This window comes from Megalobrama amblycephala, linkage group LG2 (assembly GCF_018812025.1).
Source record: "Megalobrama amblycephala isolate DHTTF-2021 linkage group LG2, ASM1881202v1, whole genome shotgun sequence".
NCBI lineage: Eukaryota > Metazoa > Chordata > Actinopteri > Cypriniformes > Xenocyprididae > Megalobrama > Megalobrama amblycephala.
The window spans coordinates 8,625,722-8,645,851 of NC_063045.1; the positions used below are offsets into that span (position 1 = coordinate 8,625,722).

The 20,130-nt window shown below is 35.6% G+C and overlaps 2 protein-coding genes and 1 long non-coding RNA gene across 3 annotated transcripts; all 3 read left to right on the forward strand.

Annotated features, from left to right (window-relative positions):
* The first annotated feature begins 1,683 nt into the window (after positions 1-1,683).
* Positions 1,684-7,968, forward strand: LOC125263452. Its single transcript, XR_007183814.1, has 4 exons — positions 1,684-1,741; positions 1,819-1,935; positions 2,051-2,115; positions 6,692-7,968. It is a non-coding gene; the product is annotated as an uncharacterized LOC125263452 (long non-coding RNA).
* A 1,316-nt stretch (positions 7,969-9,284) lies between these two features.
* Positions 9,285-15,241, forward strand: LOC125263451 (SLAM family member 5-like). Its single transcript, XM_048182435.1, has 6 exons — positions 9,285-9,414; positions 10,756-11,073; positions 11,246-11,527; positions 11,629-11,745; positions 12,130-12,197; positions 12,554-15,241. Exons 1-6 carry the CDS (start codon positions 9,366-9,368, stop codon positions 12,602-12,604), a joined length of 885 nt encoding a protein of 294 aa, XP_048038392.1. The 5' UTR covers positions 9,285-9,365; the 3' UTR covers positions 12,605-15,241.
* A 1,545-nt stretch (positions 15,242-16,786) lies between these two features.
* On the forward strand, positions 16,787-20,074 carry LOC125263455 (the record flags this gene model as incomplete). The annotated part of the gene is made up of 4 exons (XM_048182441.1): positions 16,787-17,632; positions 17,877-18,176; positions 19,516-19,845; positions 20,022-20,074. Coding segments are annotated over exons 1-4 (732 nt in total), but the record flags the coding sequence as incomplete, so codon positions are not given.
* Positions 20,075-20,130: the final 56 nt, after the last annotated feature.

Sequence of the window (20,130 nt, forward strand, 5' to 3'; positions counted from 1 at the left end):
TGACAGTTGTTTAACAATGTCAAAAGTAGGGTTTGTACTGGCACAAGCTGTTGGTAAAAAGTGTAGCATTGCCATATTTGTAATGTGTAAATCCTGTTATGTTCTGTTTTCGTTCATTTCAGTTCCTGTGCCTGTTCTTGTTTTCTCTAGTCTGTTTTCATGGTTAGGCCTACATTGTTCTGTTTCATGTATTCCTCGTGTATTTAAGCTCTCAGTTTCCTGTGTTTCATTGTTCTGTATCATCTATGTAAAGCGGTTGTGTATGTTACTCTTCTGCGATCTCCTGATTTTCCTTGTGGATTTTATTATCGTCGGTTTTTGTTTGTCTATTCTTTCATCATATGCTCTTTATAGCAGACACCATGACAGCATTAGGGTTAGTTATTAACCTGCTGCCATATGTGACATTAATGTTAATCAAACAATAAAAGAATAGAACTTGCTGTTCTTGACTGAACTTCTTTTGAAGCTTTAATAATAATTTATGAGGAATACAATACACAATGACACTGTTTGTTATTTGCATCTTTCATCTTATTTTTAATACTAAAGATAATGTAAGAAAGAGAGCTTTATTTTGATTATTAATTAAATAAATGGAATAAATTGTAATTGAAACGATTAATGAGGCAATTGCGATTATGCAACAACAGAAAAAATAATATAAATTCATTAGTCAAGAAGATCTAACGATCTAAATGTCCCATATTTCTGAATGTCAAAATGTTGAAAGTATGCAGGTGAATTCAAAATTTCATTGCTTCATACATTTATTGTGCTCTAAATAGCAGATAACTTTAAAACACTATTAATAACATGTTCATACGCCTCTCCTTTCTTTTGCTTTTGTGTTTCTGCGGCTGTTCTGAATGGTTTTCAGTTACCTTTAGTTACAAACTACAGATGATTTCAGGTTTTGCAATACTTCAGAAGTCTCAGTCTGTGTAAAATCTGTTTGTTCTCCAGGTGTGTTTGGTGATTCAGTGTCAGTGATGGAGGGAGATTCTGTCACTTTATACACTGATGATACTGAAATACATAAAGATGACGACATACTGTGGAGATTTGGCCCTGAAAACTCTCTGATAGCTAAAATGAAGAAAAAAGACCAAATCTTCCACATATCTGATGTTCTTGATGGGAGATTCAGAGACAGACTGAAGCTGGACGATCAATCTGGATCTCTGACCATCACAAACATCACAACTGAACATGCTGGAGTTTATAAACTAGATATAAGTGGAGCGAAAAAATCATCAAAACCATTCAGTGTTTCTGTCTATGGTGAGTAGAGATCATCATTTTATTTTGTTTTGTTCACATATTCTTGTTTATGGTTTAAACATGTTGTTGTGTGAGATGATCACACTTTAACACACTAAACAGCACATTCAGCTGGAAATAAGATTGTAATATATGTTAATATTTCTGTTTATTCTCTCATGTTTTTCAGCTCATCTGCATGTTCCTGTCATCAGCAGTAACTCTTCACAATGTTCTTCATCATCATCAAATTGTTCATTGGTGTGTTCAGCTGTGAATGTGAGTCATGTGACTCTCTCCTGGTACAAAGGAAACAGTTTATTGTCCAGCATCAGTGTGTCTGATCTCAGCATCAGTCTCTCTCTACCTCTGGAGGTGGAATATCAGGATAAAAACACCTACAGCTGTGTGCTGAACAATCCCATCAGCAACCAGACTCAACATCTGGACATCACTCACTTCTGTCACACATGTGCAGGTACAGCAGAGCTGATATATGTGATTATTTACACATTCACTCACATTAATGACTGTCTCATTGTGACTCTCCTTCAGTTCCTCCAGACTCAGTGTCTCTGATAGTGTTGATCTCTGCTGCTGCTGCTGCTGGATCTCTGTTGATTATAGTTGCAGTCGGAATCTGGTGCATCTGCAGGAAATGTAAAAAAGCAGGTCAGGAGATCAAATGCATGTGTTGAAATATTAATGTTTTTTAATGCAAAATTTCAATATAAGAATGAAAACTGCTGTTTTAACATGTATGTGTTATGTTATGTTATTGTTATAGCACACCAAACCCAACAGAAACACAAAACTGATTCAGCTGTGTGTAAACAAAGAAAACGAAAGAAGGTAAGATCATTTGTACCTGTGTTGCAAGAAGTTGATGCAGTCTGTCAATGTGACTGAAGTTTGCAGCATCAAATGGTGGTCAGCCTTGTTCATTATTTCCTTCAGTAAGGAACAGCTTGAAAAGCATATTTCCGGGTTATTATTACTGTTTGCACCTCAGTGTAAACAGATCAGGCATGACATTATGACCACCTTCCTAATATTGTGTTGGTCCCCCTTGTGCTACCAAAACAGCCCTGACCCATCGAGGCATGGACTAATCTAGACCCCTGAAGATGTGCTGTGGTATCTGACACCAAGATGTTAGCAGCAGATCCTTTAAGTCCTATAAGTTGCGAGGTGGAGCCTCCATGGATCGGACTTGTTTGTTCAGCACATCCCACAGATGATGGATTGGATTGAGATCTGGGGAATTTGGAGGCCTAGTCAACACCTCAAACTCGTTGTTGTGCTCCTCAAACCATTCCTGAACCATTTTTGCTTTGTGGCAGGACATTATCCTGCTGAAAGAGGCCACAGACACCAGGGAATACAGTTTCCATGAAAGGGTGTACCTGGTCTGCAACAATGCTTAGGTAGGTGGTACGTGTCAAAGTAACATCCACATGGATGGCAGGACCCAAGGTTTCCCAGCAGAACATTGCCCAAAGCATCACCCTGCCTCCGCCGGCTTGCCTTCTTCCCATAGTGCATCCTGGTGCCATGTGTTCCCCAGGTAAGTGACGCACACGCACCCGGCCATCCACGTGATGTAAAAGAAAACGTGATTCATCAGACCAGGACCACCTTCTTCCTTTGCTCCGTGGTCCAGTTCTGATGCTCACGTGTCCACTGTGATGCACTGTGTATTCTGACACCTTTCTCTCAGAACCAATATTAACTTCTAGAGCAGTTTGAGCTACAGTAGCTCATCTGTTGGATCAGACCACACTGCAACCTTCGCTCCCCACGTGCATCATTAAGTCTTGGCCGTCCATGACCCTGTTGCCGGTTCACCAATGTTCCTTCCTTGGGCCACTTTTGATAGATACTGACCACTGCAGACCAGGAAACACCCCACAAGAGCTGCAGTTTTGGAGATGCTCTGATCCAGTCATCTAGCCATCACAATTTGGTCCTTGTCAAACTCGCTCAAATCTTTACGCTTGCCCATTTTTCCTGCTTCTAACACATCAACTTTGAGGACAAAATGTTCACTTCCTTCCTAATATATCCACCCACTAGCAGGTGCCGTGATGAAGAGATAATCAGTGTTATTCACTTCACCTGACAGTGCTCATAATGTTATGCCTGATCAGTGTACACCTAGGATGGCTTGAAGGAAACTAAAATCATGGAATAATTTTCATTTTTGGGTGAACTATCCCTTTAAAGTTTCCATGAAACTCAAAGTTTTTTGTTTTCCTTTATGTTAGCCTTAGGGATAAAGGGAATAATTCACCCAAAAATGAAAAATATCCCATGATTTACTCACCCTCAAGTCAGGTGTATGTGACTATCTTCTTTCAGACGAACACAATCAGAGTTATATTAAAAAATATCCTGCCCTACCAAGCTCTATAATGGGGCTTGCGATTTTTAAGCCCAAAAAAGTGCATGCATTCATCCATCCATCATAAAAGTAATCCACACAGCTCCAGGGGGTTAATAAAGGCCTTCTGAAAGGGAAGTGATGTCATTATTGCAAGAAAGATTTCTATTTTTAAAACTTTATAAATGAATAATAATACGTTTCCGGCAACGGTACGCACTCTGTCAGTTTAAATCTAGAATAAAAACCAGGAACACTTCCCATAACACCTGATGTACTCGCTACATCATAAGAAGAATGGGGTCTACGTTTATATTAGTCTCTCTCTGTTTATCCCGAGGTTTGCCGTAGTCTGCCAGATCCAGGCCATATCCAGATGAAGGACCTGCACCTAGACACGACGACAACGCAGCCCTGAAGTGTCAACTAAACTATACCCTACGAAGGCCTCTTTCCTTATGTATAGATTAAACGTTATCAGAATGATTCCAGTTCGCATAGATCTGCGGAAACGACTCGTTTTTCTGTATTATGCGGACCAGACAAGCAATTTGGTGATGTCACTTTGTAAAAAAGACTAAGCATCTGCGCACATACACATTAAAATGCACAAACCTATAGATTAAACATGTAAATGAACGTCAACAAAGCATTAAAAGTCTTCTGTTTTCAGTTTAAAAAGTGTAATTTAAGCGGCTCCTAAATTAATAATTAACAATTTTTACAATGGAAGTGATTCAATCAAAAACATACTTTAGCTCGATAATAATTTTTTTCCTAAAAACTGCTGTAAAGCCAAAACAATCTGTCCATTAATTTTCCTATTATCACTGTGAAGCTGCTTTGTAACAATCTGTATTGTGAAAAGCGCTATATGAATGAAGATGACTTGCCTTCATTTGACTTATTTCAATACAAAAAAATATTTTGATATTTTTGTGACTTTTTCTTATTTAGGGTCATGAACATGCCAACAAAACATGTTCAACTCTAAAACTTCAAGCAAATCAAAAGTTAAATTCTGAACAAGTTCTCTGCCACATTTTAGGTTAATATAAAAAAATAACTTTCAGTAAGATTCTTTGAGCGCAGTACCAAACTTTTCCACTAGATGACATCCAGACTCCACCGGTGACCATATAAGGACTCTTTGATTTCCATATATGGTTTGAGTGATCTGAACCATATTTTTCCATACTTTTCAAAATATGTATGATGTAGACATCCTAATCAGAAGAAGTTTGTGCAGTAATGTTAATATTTGATTTGAAAACTGATTACAATCCCTAAAACACATATAAAAACATACAGAAAAAATCTGAGCGTTTTATAGTTTGGCACCACATCACAAATTTATCGCTATTTATCTATTGCTCATTTCTTTTGAAAATCAGTCAAAAATTATGAAAACTAGAGTCTGAAAACGTTCAAATGATATATAGCTTGTCAAGATTACTTTAGGCTTAGACTAAGATATTACTGTATAATGGTAAATTGTGAGGGGCAGTTATAAAAATAGTGCTAAAACATTTTTATAAATCATAAATTCAGATATTTATTCTTTGTAATGTGTGAAAAGTATTGATATTAAAAGCTAATTATTTGTGATTGTATGTTTTTTTTTTTCAGTGTGATTTTTGAGGAATTATATTGAATTCAATTAGAATCAGTTTGACCCGGACCATACAGGCAGTCGCCAGAAATCAACAGCGCATGAGGGTGAAAGAGGGGATAGTTCACCCAAAAATTAAAATTCTGTCATCATTTACTCACCCTCAGGTTGTTCCAAACCTGTATAAATGTCTTTGCTCTGTTGAAAACAAAGGAAGAAATTTTGAAGAAAGTTTGTAAAAAGACCACTCTGGGCCACCATTGACTTCATAGTATTTTTCATTCCTACTGTGGAAGTCAATGATGGCCCAAAGCTGCTTGGTTACAAACTTTCTTCAAAATATCATCTTTGGCATTCAGCAGTACAAAGAAATTTATATAGGTTTGGAACAACCAGATGGTGAGTAAATTATGACAAAATATAAATTTTTGGGTGAACTATCCCTTTAAGTTTGTTGTCCAGCAGCCCTATTTGAACCGTGAGAGGCGTCTTCTCTCACCTCTGTTCCTACGACATGTGTCGGGTCAGAGGTCACTATACTGCCAAAACTCAACGTGTGTACGACCATTTTCCCGAAGCTAGTTATTATAGTTTATAATGTTTTAAATATGGATTTTTTTTATTTTTGGGATTAAAAAAATCTCGACCCCGATTCACTACCATTATAATGCTTAGAAAAGTCAGGATATATTTAAATATAACTCTGATTGTGTTCGTCTGAAAGAAGATAGTCATATACAGCTTGAGGGTGAGTAAATCATGAGATAATTTTCATTTTTAGGTATGTAACTATCCCTTTAAAAGGACTTAAATTAACTTCCATAGTATTTTTTCATATCAATAAGATTCTCATAGATGAATAGATCTGAGTTCTAGCTACACTAGCTACAAGTGGCTGATTGTCAGACTGTACATCACTGATTTCGGTGATAGGGACAATGACCATTGACAATGCATCATGTGATCAGTCTAATACAAATGATCAGTACATTACTGTGGAAGGAAAACCTAGAAAATATACAGCCTATCCTCTAGATAAACATATATACATCAAGTAGAATCAATTAAAAAGTGATCTGAACCATATTTTTCCATACTTTTCAAAATATTTATGATGTAGACATCCTAATCAGAAGAAGTTTGTGCAGTAATGTTAATATTTGATTTGAAAACTGATTTCAATCCTTAAAACACATATAAAAACATACAAAAAAAATCAGAGCGTTTTATAGTTTGGCACCACATCACAAATTTAAGTATCACAAGTAGAATCAATTAAAATGTTCAAATCTTTAAAACCATGACCTGTCAAAGAAATTATTTTACAGAAGCATATAAAGCATGCATATCTGAGGGAATTTGAAGCAAAATTCTGTAATTTTTTTAATGTTTTAAACTGTTGCTATTGACTGAATGTATATTTTTCCTTGCAGGATTCAAAGGAGTCCGTGTATGGAAATATCCCAAAACGCTGATCAGATACAACAACTCTTCCAGGATGTTTTTCTTCCTCACTGTTTTTTTTTTTTTTTTTTTTTTTTTTTCAATTTAATCTGTTTTTTCTTTTTCTTTTGCAACTCTCATAAGTTGATATTGTTGTATCTGAAATTTTGTTGCTTTGTATTAATTTAATTAGTAATTCACAAGTGGCAAATCATCCAGAAATTAAAACTAAATGTTTTATTTTTAGCTCACACACATTGAAATGTACTAATTTTTTAAATATTGATCCCACCCTTCACTGTTCACACACACAGTCCTGTTTAAAAAGTAAACTGAACATCAATGCACAGTTGCTCACAGTATCTCACATGTTCTGCTGGATATTTAGGCAAATTCAGCGCATCATCGCCCTCTAGTGTCCAAAGCAGAAACTCACATCTCTCTAATAATAGCTCTAATTTTACCCGACACAGTGCGCTATAAATAGATGCTGCAGTTCACACAGAGGAAGAACTGAAGAACCCAATATAAGGAATTAGTAATGCGCGAAACACGCTTCATGGTGCTTCGACACTTTTTTTTTTTTCAACATTAATAATAATCTTTTTTTTTTTTTTTTTTAATTGAACAAATTTCACATATATTCAACATATATAAATGTTTCACAAATAATGCTTTGATGAATTTGATATAATCAAGTGCTTCGACACTTTTGCAAATCATTCGTTTCGATTCGGTGACGTGGAAAGCGTATCAAGCATAGACTGTAAAAAAAGGATATCAAGGATCAAAATATAAAAGTCACGTGGTTTGAGTACTATCCAGAAATTCCAATGGTGCGCCGCTAGGGGGCGATGATCACTGTGAACCCACGAACTAGTCTAGTGTGTTTGTTTTTTTTACCTTCTCGGACCAGTTTTATACATTTGTACGCATTTACTATCACATTTCTATAAATAAAAAGGAAGAGTTTAAGTTAAAAGTCTCTTGGACTGATTAGCTCTCCATAAAACAAACAAAACAAACCCGGAAATGTAGCCTAATAAAATTGGCTTATCACATATTATAAAGACACTTCATGATGGTATTAGATGGCTTGTTAATGGCATTTAATAGATTACAACTTAAAACATTTACAATTGGCCTGTAAAAGGTGTTTTATGCATGTTTGAATTTAGTTTTCGCTGCTTTTACACTGTTCTGACCAGCAGGAGTCACCAGCGTGTGGCGATTCGAACCAGTGAATCATTTCGCGAAGCAGTTGATTCAATTGATTCGAAGCTTTGAAAATCATAATTTCTCACATTCCTTCTGTCCGAACACTGAGAACACTTCAAGAAATAAAAAAAGTAATAATTACAAACCTTTCTTTGGAGAGTGTGGAAAAGTGAAAAACTGTGAAGAACTGTGAAAAGTCTTTCTGCATATCCTAAAGATGGTAGGTTGAGAAATAGGCCTACGTTTGGAGTCATATAACACTTGCAAACAAATAAAAATAACTTTATTGATTTACACTTTTTCAATGCCAACAAAAATGACCTATTTGTTCCTATTAGTGAAATTACTGATCAATATATTAAAAATGCTTATTTTAATAACTTTTTATTTTAATGCTTTTTTTAATAACTTTTGGACAGTTAAATATGATAGTTTAGTTATTGTTTCTCTCCCTCAGTGTTTCTCATCTTGTTTTGATCAGATTAAAGAGTCTTAAAGGGATAGTTTACCCAAAAATGACAATTCTGCTCACGTTTATGTTGTTACAAACCTGTAGGAGTTTCTTGTTCTGAATTACTGAACATAAAAGAAGATATTTTGAAGAATGTGGGTAACCATACAGCTGATGGTAGCCATTGACCTCCATAGTGTTTTTCTTTCCTATAGAAATCAATGGTTACAGCCAATGTTTTGCTACCAACATTCTTCAAAATATTTTCTTCTGTGTTCAACAGAAGAAAGAAACTCATACAGGTTCGTAACAACATGAGGGTGAGTAAATGATGACAATGTTTTCATTTTTGTGTGAACTATCTCTTTAAAAATCTGCTAAAAGTAGCAAAACAGGAAGAAACTGTGCATCTACAAACTGAACAAACGCTCTGAATGCCCACTCTCATCTGAAAGATGTTTGCAGACCCAAAAGATCAAACCACATTTCTGTAGAAAACTGACCGCAGCCACTTTCAGTTTGACTCAGAAGATGAACCTCGGAAAACTGGTACTGTGAGATGGCAGACAATTTTATCTATGTACTTAGGTACAAAAGCTGTCACTGGGGCGGTATCTTTCCAAAAGGTACTAATATCATTTAGATAGCAATATGTACACTTTAGACACTTATATGTACCTTTGTGATAATGATATGCACCCTTCAGGGGTTAATAAGGTACAAAAGTATGTTTTTAAATGTGCCACCCCAGCTTTTGTACCTTTTTTTCTTAGAAGCACCCTACAAAAAGCAAGTTATTAAGAAATAAAGAATGTTTCACCCATTAAAAACAGTTAAAGTTTTAATAAAAGCCAGATGAACTATAATAGCATATCGTGCACTTGCAGGGTGGGAATAGGAGGGTCAGACTCTGTGGTGGGAGGATTCACACTTTAACAGTTCTGCTGCATGTTTCACAGGTGGTTTTATTATCAGACACTGAACCACTGAAGAAAATGTTTCACACGTTTGTTTTGTTCTGTTTGTGCTTGAGGCGTCTGATCGGTAAGTTATGAAAGCATTATTATGGCTTATTAGTAAAGTAACAAAGCTGCTGCTACTGTTCAAAATTTCTATCAAACAACACTTAGAGGATTTTGCATCTGAAGTCTTCATATGTTCAGTTATTTCACTGTAATGCCAACAAAAATGACCTATTTGTTCCTATTAGTGAAATTACTGATCAACATATTAAAAATGCTTATTTTAGAAGAACATTTCAGACGGCACAAGTCTTATAACTCATTGAAATCCATTAGTCAAAAAAATAAAAAAGGCACAATTAAACTTGTACTTTTGCTCTGCAATAAAAATCTTGTTTTTAATAAATTGTTACTTTAGACATTTATTTATTTATTTATTTTTTTTCTCTCTCTACAGCAGATCACTTCAAAAGAAATTAAAGATTAAGGATGTGTTGCACCTTAAATTAAAGTTTAGCTAATAAATCTGTAATGTAAGCACTTACATTTAAACCATCATTTTGATCCTGGTGTTCATTTACATTTAAGATAAAATAACTTTGACCCTTAAAGGCATGACAGCAAAACTGTTGCTATTTTTTATGTTTTCAATGCATCAGTTAGCCTGGAATATTTAGTATGATCATTTAAACATTATATGTATTATTATTATTATTACGTAAATATTATATGCGCAGTGTATTACTGTGTTGGGTTATGTGCTTGTTTAAATGGACATTTGTAAAAGTAATAATAATAATAGTAGCAATACAATTTATCTCTCCATATCACTCTGTTAAATGATATTTTTCTTAAAAATCAGCTGTGCAGCTGCAATCTTTTTTCTGTCTTCATGATTCTAACGGTTCCTCAGTAACAGTAGCGGTTATCAGTTTATGGTATCCGTTTATAAAGACATTTCACATTTATAACAAATTTATCTATGTCAAAGGACTGTCCATATGCCAGTGATGTACAGCTATAAAATAACTTAATTTAATTCTTATTGGTGCCAACTATAATCCTTATTCACTGTAAAAAGAAGTTGCTGCGTTAATTTTTTTAAGTACAATCAACTTAGCTGTAGTTGACTCTTGTATAACTTAAAAAGTTGACATTTTCTTAACTTATTTAAATGAGTTAAAGTAATGTAAAAACATCATTCATATAATCATCAGTCATATAATTTATTTACAGTATTGTACCCTAAATATTTGGCTCTCACACATCTGTCTGTTCATATATCTCACCTTTCTTTTGCTTTTGTGTTTCTCCTGCTATTCTGAATGCTTTTCATTTACTACTGGTTTACAATATACATCTGATTTCAAGCTTTATAAAGTATCAGAAGCTTTAATCAGTGTAAAATCTGTTTGTTCATCAGGTGTGTTTGGTGATTCAGTGTCAGTGATGGAGGGAGATTCTGTCACTTTATACACTGATGTAACTGAAATACATGAAGATGAAGACATACTGTGGAGATTTGGAGCTGAAAACTCTCTCATAGCTAAAATGAAGAAAAAGAACGAAACCTTCAACACATTTAATGGTACTGATGGGAGATTCAGAGACAGACTGAAGCTGGACGATCAAACTGGATCTCTGACCATCACAAACACCAGAACTGAACATGCTGGAGTTTATAAACTAGAGATAGCTGGAGCGAAAAAATCATCAAAAACATTCAATGTTTCTGTCTATGGTGAGTAGAGATCATTTGTTTAACTTTTCACATATTCTTGTTATTTGTACACATTCAAACATAACACAAAAACAAAAATTACTATTAACACAAAATGTACTATTTACAACCAATTCACAATCAATAGACAGATTTTTGTTCACATTTATCACTATAGTCTGATGTTTTCCAGCTTGTCTCCCTGTTCCTGTCATCATCAATAACTCTTCAAACTGTTCATCATCAAATTGTTCATTGGTGTGTTCAGCTGTGAATGTGAGTCATGTGACTCTCTCCTGGTTCAAAGGAAACAGTTTATTGTCCAGCATCAGTGTGTCTGATCTCAGCATCAGTCTCTCTCTACCTCTGGAGGTGGAATATCAGGATAAAAACACCTACAGCTGTGTGCTGAACAATCCCATCAACAACCAGACGAGACACCTCAATATTAATCAACACTGTCACACATGTTCAGGTATGACAGAGCTGATATATGTGATTATTTACTGATCTGATCTCTGTCTTCTGTTGTAGATCAGACTGATTCAGTCACTTACATTAATGACTCTTTTTCAGTTCCTCCAGTCTCAGTCTCTGTGATAGTGCTGATCTCTGCTGGATCTCTACTGATTGTAGCTGCTGTCATTGGGATCTTTTACATCTACAAGAAACATAGAAAAACAGACAAAGAAGGCAAGAGTTACTGCTTTTAAACAAGTCATTTAACAACCTAATTGAACTGCACTTCTACAGCATTTATTATTCTTAGTTAAGGTTAATATTAACATTTATTAATGCATTATTAAAATCAAAAGTTGTAATTGTTAACATTAGTTAATGCACTGTGAACTAACATGAACAATGAACAACTGTATTTATTAACTAATGATGTTAACAAAAATTAATACATACTCTACTGCCCATTGTTTGTTTATGTTAGTCAATACATTAACTAATGTTAAGTTAACAAATGAGACCTTACTGTAAAGTGTTACCGTAGCTTCAGACCTTATTGTAAAGTGTTACTGTAGATTGAGTTTTCTGGTTTTAATGCATCTATTATTGCTGTTGAAACAGTTGAGACTTGTGAACAAGAGATCACTTACGCTGAAACAACGTTCAACAAAAGAAACTCACAAGAACTGGTAAGACAATTTGTTCATTTGTTGAGTAATCGTAAAAGGGTCCGATGTAGATCAGTATGTGCTTGTGATTTTGTCTGTGTAATATGGAAGCCCATATCTACCAGATACAAAATATATGACTCATAAGTTAAGACAAATGTTTCATCATTTTATTAAAGTCAATTTAATGTCATTTAGATAGAAATGACTTATACAGCTAAGATGATTGTACTTAAAATTTTAATGCAGCAACTTTTTTACAGTGTACAAACAAATAAAAATAATGACTTTAATATTCGAAATTATGACAATTAAACATCATATTTCTTCTTATTATTATTATTACCTTCATATCTTGTGTTATGCATTTTTTACAGAAAGTTGAAGAGGAGGGTCATGTGGAATATGCACCAATCACAATGAGATGATGATCAAACTTCAGTCTTTTTCAAAGTACAAGACCGACAAGACAAGAGACTGCTGTGGTCTCATTTGTTTACATCTGCACACAAATGTGGTTTGATCTGTTGGACAGATAGCTTGTGCATGAGAATGTTTCTACTGCTAGATGTTTGTTTGATGTTTGTTTGCGAGCTTATCGAGGTGTGAAAAGTGCGTCTGTGAGAAAAGCGTGCGGGTGAAGGGCTTTTTCCATTCCTGCTCACACTAAATCATTTCACTTCTGTTTTACACAAAACTTATTTCTAACTTAAGCACTAAATATAAACTGTACACACTGTGTAAACACTAAACATTATTGTGACAGTTGCTGTTTTGAATGTTACTACAGTTAACAAGGAATAAAATACATAAACAAACACTGAAGTTGGCTTGAAAATGCCTTGTCTGAAAGTTTGAAATAACTTTGACAAGCTTAATGTTTGAATTGAATTGTTAAAATTGAAGTTTGGTACACAGAGGGAAAACACACACATTTCTACCATGATTTCTCATATTGTTAGCATGTTTAACATGTTGCTAGCTTGATTTAGCATGTATCAGACGTAGGCCAGTAGAAGCTCAAAACCTCATTCCCCTGATCTCAAAAGGTGCTCTTGCGACTGATGCCAGAGACTGTGGCCTCAGGTTCGAACAGGAGGGGCTACACTAGCATATTTTTGCATGTTGCTAGCATGATTTGCACTGCTCCAGGTGTGTGTGCATGGTGTGTGTGTTCACTGCTCACTGCTGTGTGTGTGTACTTGGTTGGTATAAATGCAGAGCACAAATCTGAGTATGGCCGTACTTGGCATCACATGACTCACATCACTTTTATTTTCATTTAACACATTGCCAGCATGTTGCTTCCATGATTTAACATGTTGCTACTATCCCTGCAAACAACCCTTTATGGGTCCACTTTAGGGCTGCCAGCGCAGGGCCCCAGAGAATTTGCTCATTGGCAAAACGTTGGCCCCTTTAGCACTGGCCCTGCACGGGCAGCCCTCACTTATCCTCCAGGAAGCCTTAGCGCTGTTTTATTGAAAATAATAAAGTTTGAAGTCACCGTTATGGAGGTTAGAATACCATGAATTAGAATACCTCTTAAAAACGTTCAAAATATTAAAGCAGGACAAAATTTAATGCAGTGGTATTCTAGGGCTCCTATAATGTGAAATTATTAAATCTAAATAATGTCCTCAGAGATCAGTGAATCTGGACACTACATGATGATGTCTGAATCATCAGATCATAGCATATAACAAATTAAAAACACACAGTTACAGGTCACAGGCCCTGCGCTGGCAGCACTAAGTGGGCCCGTAAAGGGCCAGTGCAGACTTGTTTGCAGGGATATTGCTAACATGGTTTAATATGTTGCTAACATGATTTTAAATGATGCTAACATGATTTAGCACACTTCTAATAAGATATAACATGTAACTAGCATGATTTAGCAGATGCTTGCATGTTGTTAACATGAGTGAAATGTTGCTAGCATGATTAGGATGCTGCTAGCATGATTTAACACATTGTCAACATGTTGCTTGCATGATTTAGCACATTGCTAGTATGTTGATAGCATGATTAGCATGTTGCTAACACAGTTTAACATGTTGCTAGAAATTATTAACATGGTGCTAACATGATTTAACACATTGCTAACATGATTGGGATATTGGTAGCATGATTTGACTCATCACTAGCACATTGCTAGCATTGTTTAACATGTTGCGTATGATTTAACATGTTGCTAGCATGGTTTAGCACATTGAGCTTATTTCTCTCCCTTTCTCTAACTTTCAAGGTGTGTAAGTATCTCTGAACATAACCTGCTCCGGAGCAGAAGAAGGAAAAAGTAGAATTGCATGCTTTTTCTTAGCTGTTTCCATGGTGAATCATTGATTCTTCACTCGGTTGAGAATGTCTTGTGTGTTAACACCGGGAACATACTCTGTTGACTAAATTACTCCCGAACGTGTTTTTGGAACCAGCATACCTCGAGTAAGCAAGGTTTGGGTTAATCAACCGAGAGTTTGTGGTAAGTTAACCTTGCTTTCTGGAATAGCCTCTAGATGTTCAGTCAATTGTGTTGAACTTTACACATGAATTGAGTGAACTGAATTGCACTCACAGCCTATTAGGCTATATGTTTTTTGGATTTGTTAAATATGCTGTTGAGTTTGTTTGATAATGTGTGATAATAAATAATGTGTTTTAATTGCAGGTGAAAAATCTGCTATAATATTATGAATTAACTGCAGTGAATTTAGAAGTAGGTAGTTTTCCCTACATAGCCTAATGTGCTTATACCACTGCATAGAGCGCCATCTAGTGTTCAAAATAAGATTTCACGTCTGGAACAATAACACAAGTGTACTTTGATGCTTGTTTATTGGCCAAAAAAAGCCAATCTAGATATGGCTTGGTCCTTCGATGCAAGTAGATGGGATTTTTTCACTAGTTTATCATTCCAGCAAATCATGAGATCTACAAAACAGATGAAAACAGTATACTATTAAAGAATGCATCCTATAAGCCGTATGCATGGTAGATCATCATCAGGAATCAGCTCCACCTATCTAATATAAGTACACTATATTAAATAAAATGCTTTTACAGTTGATTACTACGGAGCCCCTAAAGGGACATGTTGGTAGAAAAAAAAAATGGGAAGGAAGGAAATTTTACTTGGTGGTGGAAAAAAATTTGGGATGGGAGGAATTTTTTTTTCAAATCTTTTGCGTTCCTTCGCAAAGATGTTTTGCGTTCCCTCGCAAAGATTGCGTTCCCTCGCAAAGATGTTTTGCGTTCCCTCGCAAAGATATTTTGCGTTCCCTCGCAAAGATGTTTTGCGTTCCCTCGCAAAGATGTTTTACGTTCCCTCGCAAAGATGTTTTGCGTTCCCTCGCAAAGATATTTTGCGTTCCCTCGCAAAGATGTTTTGCGTTCCCTCGCAAAGATGTTTTACGTTTCCTCGCAAAGATGTTTGCGTTCCCTTGCTGTGAGCTCGGACAAACACTTCCTCTTTAATGTCCCGCTGGCTGGCAGTAGTGTTTTAGTTAGTAACATACGTTAATAATGCACACAAATAATGCGCGGCTCATAGAGTTTGAACTTGTTGGACTCAAAAATGAATGCAGTCAGTGCTTATGTCAAGCAAGTTCAGTTGGCAATATATTCACAGATTCGAGCTTCCCGGATTAATAACTCGTGAGCTAAACGTTGTTAAAACACAAATGCAGCTACTTCCAATCATAGTAGCCTAGACAACAAGCTACAACAACCCAATTTTCCTCAAATGTGTTTTATAATAAATTGGTCTCTATGAGCAGGCGGCGGAGATACACGCCTTGAAGGGACCGTCTGAAAAGTGCAAAACCCGAAACCCTTTTGCTCATTTTATATTACGAAAAATACTCAATAACTTCACTGTAACACACTGTACTGGCACCAAATTCAGTTCATACATCACTGCTCTCCTGCTGGTTATAGGTACTACAACACTTAGTTTGGCAAGTAGCACTTAAAGGCCTTCTTTACACAAATGATGTTGGTACACAGCTTACATACAACAGCTTTTGCATGATAATGGCTTACTGGATTTGATGGCATTACAATTTATTTAATATTTTTAACTAATAACAGTGAAGTTATTATTATATTATTTTATTTAATAATTAATAATCATAAACGTTATGCATTTTTTTTTTTTTTTTTTTTTATCAAACTAAGTGTTGGGTTTTGCACTTTTCAGACGGTCCCTTCAGGCGCGTATCTCAACTGAACTGCTTGACATAAGCACTGACTGCATTTCTTCATTTTTGAGTCCAACAAGTTCAAACTCTATGAGCCGCGCATTATTTGTGTGCATTATTAACGTATGTTACTAACTGAAACACTACTGCCAGCCAGCGGGACATTAAAGAGGTAAGTGTTTGTCCGAGCTCACAGCAAGGGAACGATTATAACTTTGCGAGGGAACGCAAACATCTTTGCGTGGGAACACAAAAGGTTTGCGTGGGAACGCAAAATATCTTTGCGAGGGAGCGCAAAAGATTTGAAAAAAAAAAAAAAAAAATCCTCCCATCCCAAATTTTTTCCACCACCACGTAAAATTTCCTTCCTTCCCATTTTTTTTTTCTACAACCACGTCCCTTTAGTGTCTCCGTAGATTACACACTGGGTTCATATTGTTAAGGACTGAGTTGAACAGCTAGTTGGCTTGAGTAAAGGTCAGAAGTTGAATCATTTGATATTTATAACTTTGTTTGATATTGATTGAACTGATGAATGGACTCCATCTGGTGTGTTTTTGAAGAACTGCAGCTCAAACTGCTTCACTGTGAGATCAACAGAAAACAGACAGTATTAAACTGCTGGTGTTCTGACTATATATGAGACCAATCTTCCACTAACACTATATAGGGTGAATTCATGTTGATTGGGACACTTTTTCCCAGTCATCTCATTGGCAAAATGTGTCCCAATCAACCTGAACCTATTGTTTTTCTTCCTCTGTGTCAAATGGCGTTTCTCGTTGTGTGCCTGTGGTCTTATAGTATCAGGACAGGAATAAACTCTTCGTCTTCCAGCTAAACACAACTGCTCTGAATATATAGTCTCACCTCAAGATGTTGTCCAGATCAAACCACATCTCTGACCACAGCAGGTTTCAGTCTGACTCAGTAAAACTGGAACTGTGAGATCAGACACAGTTTTAACTTTGTACTTTCCCCATATGCTATAATTGAGAACTGAATAGACAACCATCTTAAAATCACTAAAGTTAGGCTCCATTTTACCATGACATATAGTTCTGATATTACCTATAAATAATGTGCATGTGCATCAGGAGGTTCAAACTCTGTCACAGGAGGATTCACATTAGTTGTTGTTTCTTTAGATCAGTTGTGATAGTCTTTTACTGATAGATTAGATCAGATGTTTCTCTGAACAGCTGAAAATGTTTCACGTGTTTGTTTTGATCTGTTTGTGCTGCTGGAGTCTGATCGGTAAGATATAAACACATTTGTGCCATTATTTCAGAGTAACAGTAAACTCCTGCTGCAATTTCATCTACTGTGATGAAGTCTGTCTTGTTTTAGAAATCTTAATTTCAATGATTTCAAATGCAAATAATTCCTAAGCAATGTTTTAAATTGATTTTGAAAAAACTGATTTCAGGCTTTTTTAAACTAATAACAGCTTTAATCAGTTTAAATCTGTTTGTTCATCATGGTGTGTTTGGTGATTCAGTGTCAGTGATGGAGGGAGATTCTGTCACTTTATACATTGATGATACTGAAATACATGAAAAAGACAACATACTGTGGACATATGGAGCTGAAAACTCTCTCATAGCTATAATGAATAGAGAGGATGGCATCTTCTTCACATATGATAGCGTTGATGGGAGATTCAGAGACAGACTGAAGCTGGACGATCAAACTGGATCTCTGACCATCACAAACATCACAACTGAACATGCTGGAGATTATCAACTAGAGATAAGTGGAGCGAAACTGACGAAAAAAACATTCAGTGTTTCTGTCTATGGTGAGCAGAGACGTCATTTCTTCTGTCCTTTATATATTCTTGTTATTAGGAAATTGTTGATGAATATTTTGGATTCAAGACAAGTTAAACTTAATTGATAGCATAATATTGATTACCATAAAAATAATTCTGAAAGAAAAAAGTTTACGGCAAGGCGCTTGTAGAGGAAGTCAATGAGGTCAAATTTGTAAAGCTTATGATTTAATACAAACACAATAATTCTTCTGATATTACCTATAAATAATGTGCATGTCCATCAGGAGGGTCAAACTCTGTCACAGGAGGATTCACATTAGTTGTTGTTTCTTTAGATCAGTTGTGATCGTCTTTTACTGATAGTATTAGATTAGACGTTTCTCTGAACAGCTGAAAATGTTTCACGTGTTTGTTTTGATCTGTTTGTGCTGCTGGAGTCTGATCGGTAAGATATTGTTAGGTTTTTGCTCCTAATTCGTGCCTCATCCCAGACCTCTTAATTGGCAATTGAATGAGTAATCACTCAGCGCTGAGGGAGAATATAATCTCATTTTATTGATAAGAAAAGAGAGAATATATAGAAAGAGTACAAGGGGTGTAGTATAGGTTCAGCCAATGAGAGAGAGAATACATCATATAGATCATGGTATAGGAATGTGATACATATAGAAAAACAAGTCTAAATATGGTCATCTACCGGTTAACTATCCAGGAGTTCCTTGCTATCCCAAAGACCTTCTCCTATGCTTTGTAATACAAAAAGCAAGGGACCATTCCCTGTCTCCCATTCTATCCTAGTAGAGCCTTGTTCCTTATATGGGAATGGTTCCGGTACATAAAGAAAACCATATGTTAAAACATAGGATAGCTTCAACCGAGGACAAAGGAGCCTCTGTCCACTTTCCTTCAATGCTGAGACCAACATAAAATCTATCAGATATAAACACATTTGTGCCATTTATTCACATTTCAGAGTAACAGTAAACTCCTGCTGCGATTTCATCTACTGTGATGAAGTCCGTCTTGTTTTAGAAATCTTAATTCTAATGATTTTAAATTGAAAATCATTCATAAGCAATGTTTTAAAAATAAACAACTAAAAATGTCATGGAAATATTTGAATATACTCAACATATTTACACTTGCGCTTTCAAGCTGTAATTAATCATTTTTCTCTACAGCAAATAATTTTAAAACGCTTTACTGATAAAATTATTAATACTTGATTGATTTATCTGTCTGTTCATATATGTGACTCTTCAGTTTGTTTTGCATTTCTGCTACTATTAAAGAATGCAAACTGATTTCAGGCTTTCTAAATTAATAACAGGATTAATCAGTGTAAAATCTGTTTGTTCATCAGGTGTGTTTGGTGACTCAGTGTCAGTGATGGAGGGAGATTCTGTCACTTTATACACTGATCTTACTAAAATAATGGATGCTGATCTGATTCGGTGGAGGTTTGAAACTAATGACAATCTAGAAGCTAAAATCATTGTACAGGCTTACAGAAGCACTGTATATGATGATGTTACTGATGAGAGATTCAGAGACAGACTGAAGCCGGACGATCAAACTGGATCTCTGACCATCACGAACATCACAACTGAACATGCTGGAGTTTATGAACAATGGATAAGAAGTTATATGCATTGGCGATGGCTGAAAAAAAGATTCATTGTTTCTGTCTATGGTGAGTAAGAAGTTAATTTGTCCTGTTTATTTTATTAGCTATTTACATAATGAAATGCCAAATTATGTCTGAGATGACGGACACAATCACTGCTCATTGACACACTAAACTCTCAGCATGCTGAATCAAAAATAAGATTGCTGATTATATTTACCCACATTTTTCATGTTTTTCAGCTCGTCTGCCTGTTCCTGTCATCAGCAGTAACTCTTCACAATGTTCTTCATCATCATCATCATGTTCATTGGTGTGTTCAGCTGTGAATGTGAGTCATGTGACTCTCTC

Coding starts and splice junctions, on each gene's coding strand:
- LOC125263451 (XM_048182435.1), top strand. CDS start 9,366: ATGTTTCACACGTTTGTTTTGTTCTGTTTGTGCTTGAGGCGTCTGATC. Junction 9,415..10,755: donor GTGCTTGAGGCGTCTGATCG/GTAAGTTATGAA, acceptor TTTGTTCATCAG/GTGTGTTTGGTGATTCAGTG. Junction 11,746..12,129: donor TAGAAAAACAGACAAAGAAG/GCAAGAGTTACT, acceptor CTGTTGAAACAG/TTGAGACTTGTGAACAAGAG.